This window comes from Stigmatopora argus, chromosome 1 (genome assembly GCF_051989625.1).
Source record: "Stigmatopora argus isolate UIUO_Sarg chromosome 1, RoL_Sarg_1.0, whole genome shotgun sequence".
Taxonomy (NCBI): Eukaryota; Metazoa; Chordata; class Actinopteri; order Syngnathiformes; family Syngnathidae; genus Stigmatopora; species Stigmatopora argus.
The window spans coordinates 2,065,472-2,074,129 of NC_135387.1; the positions used below are offsets into that span (position 1 = coordinate 2,065,472).

The 8,658-nt window shown below is 41.5% G+C and overlaps 1 protein-coding gene across 7 annotated transcripts in view; it reads left to right on the forward strand.

Annotated features, from left to right (window-relative positions):
- The window catches only part of dzip1 (DAZ interacting zinc finger protein 1), a 42,934-nt gene that overhangs the window by 6,584 nt on the left and 27,692 nt on the right, over window positions 1-8,658 (forward strand). For all 7 annotated transcript variants that reach the window (XM_077595798.1, XM_077595890.1, XM_077595618.1 and 4 more), the window contains 3 exons: window positions 8,036-8,084; window positions 8,172-8,216; window positions 8,643-8,658. The exon at window positions 8,643-8,658 is cut by the window's right edge and continues 133 nt beyond it. In XM_077595798.1, coding sequence (XP_077451924.1) covers window positions 8,036-8,084; window positions 8,172-8,216; window positions 8,643-8,658 — 110 coding nt within the window. The remainder of the gene's footprint in view (window positions 1-8,035; window positions 8,085-8,171; window positions 8,217-8,642) is intronic.

An 8,658-nucleotide genomic window follows, 5' to 3' on the forward strand; every position in this document is an offset into this window, starting at 1 on the left:
ATGTTCCCGGCTCTGCTGAGTGCGGGCAGAGAGCAGCCGATGATCTTCTGGGCGATGTTGATCACTCTCTGCATGGCTTTTCTGCCTGCTGCCGTGCTTCCAGCGTACCACACTGTAATGTAACACAGTATGCCAAGATGCTCTCCACAGTGGCTCTATAGAAGCTTGGTGTCCAAGTTGTTCCTCCTGAGTAGCCTCAGGAAATTGGCCTTTTTGGGCCTTCTTTACCACTGCTGTGGTGTTGGTAGACCAGGAGAGCTTGTCCGTGATGTGGACCCCCAGGAATTTGAAGGACTGGACCCTGTCTACGCATACTCCATTTATGAAGAGTGGGGCCAGATCTGTGCTACGTTTGCGAAAGTCCAGGATTATTTCTTTAGTTTTCGTGGTGTTGAGTGTGAGATTGTTCACCAAAAACCACGAAGACAGTTTGTTGACCTCATCTCTGTAGGCAGACTCATCCCCCCCGAGTTAGAGTGGTGGGTCGGTGTACAGTCATATGCGTGTGCGGTCGTTTGGTCGCCGGCCTTTTGGTCGCCGGACTTTTGGTCGCGGTCTTTTGGTCGCCCGGACCCAAACAACGGGCGACCAAAAGACCGCCGACAAAACAAGGTAAAACAACATGGTCTACGCATCAATAAAAGCCAACAATGGCCCAGAGCAATTTCACTGAGCGGACGTGTGAGTGTATAAGAGTTTGTATGTACATGAGTTGTCCCCTTAGGAAGGGACGTCAGTCAGGGTCTTAACAAGCTCTCCAACAAAACACAATAAAAGTACGGGAAATTTGGAGCTTTTCTTTAGCCTAATAATTAATAGGGCATTAAGACTAAATAATAATTCGCAGTTTGTATTTAGGGAATTTGAGCAACGATTTAAATGGTAATTATCAATAAACTTCCGGGCGACCAAAAGACCGGCGACCAAACGACCGAGTACCAGTCATATGTGTACAGGGAGTATAGAACAGGACTCAGTACACAGCCTTGAGGGGAGACAGTGCTCAGTGAAATGGAGGAAGAGAGGTGGGGACCAAGTCTAACAGTTTGTGGACGTTTGGTTAAGAAGTTCTTAATCCAGCAGCAGATGGAAGAGGATAGTCCAAGGTGGGAGAGTTTGACAGCCAGAATGTCCGGTATTACAGTGGTACCTCGACATACGAGCACCCCTACATACGAGCATTTCAAGATACGAGTAAAATTTCGAGCAAATAATTATCTCTAGATACGAGAAAAATTTCAAGATGCGAGAAATCCAGGTGGCCAAGACATGAGAGGCTGTTTATCATTGTAGCGCACTGTCTTTTTTTGTCTTATCTCTTTCGTGTATAACAGGGGTCAAATGAGGGAGGGATTGTATCCCTGATGTCACAGGCTTTGAGCACCTTCCCAGGTACTCCGTCAAGGCCAGCAGCCTTCCTGGTGTTCACAGTCCACGGTACCTGTCTCACTTCATGTTTCTGAAGCTTCAGTGTACTGCTGCGAGGTGGTGGATGTGTTGAGACTGAATCCGATTTGTCAGTCTCAAAGCAGGCAAAGAAACGGTTCAGTTCCTCTGCTAGTGAGGCATCTGTGTTAACAGACATCTTATTATTGTCATTGTAATTGGTAATGTGTCGAATTCCCTGCCACATCTTCTTTGGTTTATTTTCTGTGAAGTGCTCCTCAATTTTACTTGTGTACTCCAACAGTGTTACCTCTACTTATGAATGCTTTAACTTGTGAATTTTTCAGTTTATGAATTACTTTCATATGTAAATTATTGTTCCAAAATACGATAAGTTGTCCAAGTTATAAAACATCAAAAGAAGTATAGCCCATCAAAACTATAACAAGGAAATGCTGCAAAGCATCAGGCAAGCCATAATTGATAGTTACAGTCGCATGAAAAAGTTGGGGCACGCATGAGAATTTTCAAGATTTTCCTTTGTTGTTCGGATCAGCAATTTCAGTTAAATATATCATATAGCAGACCGTGACATTTGAGACGTGAAATTTAAGTTTTTAGGATTTACAGAAAGTGCATTAATTAGTTAAACAAAAGTAGGCAGGTGCATAAATTTGGCTACCCTTATTTTTTGGGGGTAAGCTCATTGACCCTTGACCTACATACACTAGTGAAGCCAATCATGAGAAAAGGTATTTAAGGTGGCCAGTTGCAAGTTGTTCTTGTCTTTGCATCTTCTCTGAGAGTGGAGGGAGACACATAAGCTTCAAAACAACTGTCAGATTACCTGAAAACAAAGATTGTTCAACATCATGGTTTAGGGCAGTGGTTCTTAACCTTGTTAGAGCTACCGAACTCCACCAGTTTCATATGCACATATACCGAACTGCAAAATAAAATACGATATTTTTTTTCTCCAAATTTAAGACATAAATTCCTTAGGGCACCGATTGACCAACCAATGTCACGTGATCATCTACAGCCGGTGATGTTGACGTCAAGCGGGGCATGTTATTGTGTATAGACATGTGTTGATCTGTCTTGACCTCCGCAGCAGAGGCTCCACGAAACCCTGAGACCGACTCATCGAACCCCTAGGATTCGATCGAACCCCTAGGATTCGATCGAACCCATGTTAAGAACCACTAGTTTAGGCAAAGGATACAAAAACCTAGCTCAGAGATTTCAGCTGTCAGTTTCGACCGTGAAAAATATTGTGAGGAAATGCAAGACCACAGGCACAGTTCTAGTTGAGGCCCGGAGTGGCAGGCCAAGAAAATTCTCAGATAAGCAGAGACGAAAGATGGTGAGAACAGTCAAACTCAACCCACAAACAAATACCTACAACATGATCCTGCTGCAGATGGTGTCACTGTGCATCATTCAACTTTTCTGCACACTTTTCACAAGTAGATGCTGTATGGGAGAGTAATGTGGCAGAAGCCTTTTCTGCACACATGCTACAAACATAGTCGCTTGAGGTATGCTAAAGCACATATGGACAAGCCAGCTTCATTTTGGAATAAGGTGCTGTGGACTGATGTTATGTAGACCTAACACTGGTCACGGCAGAAGAACAGCATTCCAAAACAAACACTTGCTACTACCCACAGTAAAATCTGGTGGTGGTTTCATCATGGTGTGGGTATGTATGGCCAGTGCAGGTACTGGTAATCTTGTGAAATGGAATCATCAGTTACTTATGAACAATGTTCAAGACTCTGTGACAAAGTTGAAGTTGCGCTGGGGCCGGATACTTGAACATGACAACAACCCTAAACACTGCTCAAATTCTACTAAGGAATTCACGCCGAGGAACAAGTACCATATTTTCCGCACTATAAGGCGCACCGCACCGTCAATGAACTACATATTTCAATTTGTTCCCACATATAAGGCGCACCGAAGGCGCATCGCACTAGATGGTGCTGCGCTAAAGGGAATGTCAACAAAAGTTAGTCAGAGGTCAGTCAAACTTTATTAATAGATTACAAATCAGCTTTCTGACAACTGACAGAAAAACTGTTTTATTATTTTCCCCGAGGTAAAGTATTAGTATTTTCGTGACAGTTTATCTTTTAACAAATAGTAAGGAATAACATGTAAGTGCAACATTTATATCACATAGTGGAGGGGAACTTTTCCTCCATTCAGTAAACTCAAAAAAGCATTCTGATGCTGTTACAGTACATTAAACGTTAGTGCAATCACATTATAGTAACACTCGTAATAGTGCAAAGCAATAACAATAACACTAATAACTCAAATAATAACTCAATGTTGTTCTCACGGGTGAACCGTGTGTGCTCTCACCTACACAATGAGGCACTATAACATTCAGCTGTTGATGTCCATATTCACAATATGACCAACCTTGTTCAACTGTAAACACAAAAGAAACGCGTAAAGCTCACTTTATCAGTTCATTCCTCATCAATGAATCCCTCGAATTCTTCGTCTTCACTGTACGAATTGAACAGCTGGGGGAATGCGGCTCCGTCTGATCAAAGTCGTCATTAATCGAGTACGTGTCGCTTTGGTTGTCTCGCAGCTGAGTGACTTCCTGCCTTCCTGAAAGCTCGAACCACAGTTGAAACTGATATATCAGCCCAGGCACTTACGATCCACTAGCACATAGTGGTGTATGTTGTCCGGCGCTGTCTTCCAACGGGGATAATTGACTCGGCGGCTGCTTGCCGTAGTTGCAAGACCTGTTGCGGCTCAATATTGATCCATATATAATATATAGTTAGCAGTCTAGCTTTGAATGCTCTGTTGACGCCAATCTAGCAGCTGGAGTTCTTTGTCAATCCACCCGGAATGGTAGCGAACACTAAATTAGTGTGCTCGCCATCATACCGGGTGGATTGACAAAATAACTGTATATTCCAGTATGAACCGCGCACGGGGGAAAATTGAGTCTCCGGCAGCTTACCGTAGCTGCGAAACCTGTTGCGGATCAATATTGATCCATATACAAGGCGCACCGGATTATAAGGCGCATAGTCAGCTTTTGAAAAAATTGAAGGCTTTTAGGTGCGCCTTATGGTGTGGAAAATACGGTACAACGTTCTGGAAAGACCATTTTAGTCCCCCGACCTGAATGTTTGAAAATCTGCTGTGTGATTTAAAGCAGGTTGTCCATGCTCGGAAACCATTACACCTGACTGAACTGGCGATGTTTTGTAAAGAAGGATGGTCAAAAATACCTTCAACCAGAATCCATACCCTCGATGGAAGCTATGGGAAGTGTTCAGAGGAGGTTATTTCTGCAAAAAGAGGATGTACTAAATATTTGTAATTTTTCTGTTGGGCTGCCCAAATGTATGCACCTGCCTACTTTTGTTTAAGTTATTATTGCAATTTCTGTAAATCCTATAAACTTCATTTCACTTCTCAAATATCACTGTTTTTGTCTGCTATATTATATATTTAACTGAAATTGCTGATTCAAACAACCAACGATTTATAAAGGAAAATCTAGAAAATGATCAGGAGTGCTCAAACATTTTCATACGACTGTATATTCCTTCTTACAGCAACACCCACGCTAGATAGCCATCTTGACAACACTTTACATGCAAGCAAGAGACAGATTTGAGCCTCTCCAGTAATTGCATGTTTTAACCAGTGGCGGGGGGTGCATTTTCTGGTAGCGCCTTCAACGTATCAATCCAACCCTCAAAAACTATTTTATGGCTATAAAACCTCTACTGCAGCTACAGCTGCGAGACATAAAAAATAATCAATAAATTAATGCACAAAAATGGGGTAAAATCCACTTCCTAGCAGCATTTCATGATTAAATACAAACACTGGAGCTTTTCAGACATTAAAACCAGGCCAGGAGGTGATTTTCCCGGGAAAAGACAGCGATGAACGTCAATGGCGTGTGGGCAAACATTGCCCGAAAATGGGGTAAAATCCAGCCGAAAACAGCATTTATTGATTAAAGACAAATACTGGAGCTTTTTAGACATCAGAACCGGGCCCGGAGTATCATTTCCCCGGTAAAAAGACAGCGATGAACGTCGATACGTCCATACGTGAAATGACAAAAAATGCACTAAAATTAGGTAAAATCCACTTCCTAGCATCATTTATTGATTGAATACAAATACTGGAGCTTTTGAGACATTACAACCAGGCCAGGGGGGTGATTTTTCCCGGGAAAAGACAGCGATGGACGTCAATGGTGAAATGCCAAAAATTAAACTGGGGTAAAATCCACTTCCTAGCAGCATTTTGTGATTAAATACAAACACTGGAGCTTTTCAGATATCAGAACTTGGCCCACAATTGAAATATTATTTAGGAATATAGCCATATTTTACTCACCAAAAATCATTTTTACTCAATATCCATCCTCCTTTCTTTCTTCCTTCTTTCCTATCGCCATCGAAGCTAATGCTGAAAGTCGAGCCTGTCCTGTCATATTTCCGGCATAGTCCGTTTTGAAAATAGCATTAAATCAACACAACAATAAACTATTTGCTTGTGGAGCTAAGTTAGCGCGCTGAAAGTGCCCCACACACCATTTTCCCGGCTGTAACAGGCTTGCTAGCTTCGGAGTTGACCGCCCTTTCTTAATGATGTCCATTTTTTTCTGGAAAAGTCCGTCTGGAAAATAGCTTTGTGAGCAAACAGAATCCATTTGTTTTTGCTTCTGTCGGCCATAGTGGGTGGAGTTTGCGATCTCGGCTGCCTCGGGTACTGCTTTGGCCCGCCTACTAGCCAATCATAGTTTGTGAAAGCAATGACATGTCACAGCCAGCAAAATGCTAACGCCTATGAAAAATCATTGTGGGGTTGCCAACTCAAAATCTGATTGGTTAAAAGCAACAGTCTAGTTTAATGCAGCAGAGCCCGCAAGAACTGATTGTGAAGGCTTTGAGGCAGATCTGATCTGGCAACAAATAATGGCTGAAATGTGATTGGTTAAATGCTTCAATATGAAAACACACATCTGGAAGCAGTGCAACCAGGGGGAAAAGCAATGAAAGGAAGCTAACAGACCATTTGGAATAATAAGTATTGATGGACAAAATATAATATGATTCAGATATTTCTTAGGCCAACAGAGAAGGCCCTGACGGCCAGCCACTGGTTTTAACTGAGGTGCTTTCGAAGTGCTTTTGTTTGGGTTTGTGGTTTATTTTTAATGGCTTATTAAATACCGTATTTCCACACCTATAAGTTTGATAGGGCGGTTATATTTTATGTTTTTTGTCAATATATTGGGCGCTTCTTCAGAGAAGGCGCTAGCATGACACTAGGCTAGCGTTTGTTATGCTAGCGTACCTATATTATGCTATCCTTTAGCATAGATGCTAGCGTAAGTTAGGTTAGCCGCTAGCGTGTTTGTTTTTAAAGACAGCACGAGCAAAACTAAGTTTGCTAATGCTTTCTTGAGGTAGGCTCCACTGTCAGTCAGAGTTGTGTATTCTGGGAACTTGATTCCAGCTTTTGCGAAAGCTCAAACAACAGTGCTGGCCAACACTTGAGCCCAGTCATCCACAATCCATTGTAACTCGCAACATGCATCACTCCCAAGCCTTTGATTCTCCTCACTGTTATATCGGCATCGACAATTTATTCCAAATCGTCATGTAACTCATGCGACGCTGCCTGCCCGATCTACTATGTTCGCCATCCGTTAGCAAAGCTGTTAAATTGTGTTCGATCCATGGCTTCAGTCCATTTTCCAAGCGTTCATACCGCATTGGGGTGTCATTCACGTCAGGCATTTCCTCTGTATAGCTCTAATGTGCTGTTTCTTTGAGTATTGAGAGTGTTTTTGAGGGTTAAAAGCGCTGCAAGCACACAGAAGTCAAATGCCTTGCCACTCCCCTGGGATGTTTTGAATGGATTTACAGTAATGCTTGGGGAGGCTATTTTTAGGGTGAATGTCTGCTGGGTTGATCACAATAAGTAGCATGCTGGCAAGAAATAAAACCAGTCACTCAAGCGGTCAGGGCCATACAAAAATTGAATTTAATGCACCGACAAGTCACATACATACATACATTTGCATGCATATTTCATACAAAATTGGTATACTTTTTTCACTTTTAAAGGGTTTGTAGTGGCAAGTATTAAATATATTGGAAAAAGTACGCTATTTCAATGGAAAATGCTGCTCTACTTACGAAAAATCCAAGTTATGAAACAAATCCAATACATGCTACATTAATGTATCAATGGGTTAACACCGGCAAAACTTCCCGTCATTATTCATTGATTTCATGCTTATATGGTGGTTAAAGTGCATTTTAAATAATAGGCATAAGATCTGGAAATGACTCAATAAATTGGCCAAAAGCACCTAGATTCTATGTTTTCGCTAGATATATTATTTTGTAACTGATGTTCCCTCTTTCTGATTCATCTTCCTAACCGTTTATCCTTATTTTTCAATGATTCATATTTATCCATATCATATTCATTCATTCTCTGCTGTGTCATTTCCAGTTTCCAGTCACAAGATAGCCCTTTAACCAAATTATTAAATTATGTATTTAATGATTACCATTTATCATTTAATTATTGAATGTATATATCCTAATGTTTTATTGTGTTTCTTTGGCAGATCCAGACTGCTTCTTTAAGTCCCTCTAATAAAATATTCAAAATACCAGGTAACTACTCTGCTTTGGACGATATTATCAGGAGGAATAATATCAGGAGTCTGCCAATGATACATTTTTGTTCTCTGTTTGTGTCAGTAAGCGCACCAGCTCCTGAGCCTAAACCAAAGAAAGTTGTAGTTGGTGAGTTCTGTAGCTAAATGGTGAAGTGACCATTAATTATCATAATGTCTGCCCATGGGGTTGTTGCATGAAAAATTATTGGAGGAATACACCCACCCATCTCCCATTCCTCTTTTCTTAAGTCTTATTTTCTCTCCCTGACTTTTAATGACCCACAAATCTACTCTGTTAGAGGAGCTTGTCTTTGTTACTCAGCTGGATCCAATACAAGAGCTCTCAGAAGAGGAGCAAGGTAAAACAGAACCAGAAATGAGCCAAATCCTGTGCATGCTATTTGCATAATTAATCATCACGCAGCAATTTGCTGAGTTGCTGTTCTCTCAGTTCTTGTTTCCACTGAGACACACTTTTTTCTGATTTCTTTTGTTTTCCCCAACCACCCCTCGATCTTAATTGTTAATTCTTGGGCGCTTCAATCTTTTACAGACTTGACCAGCATCCA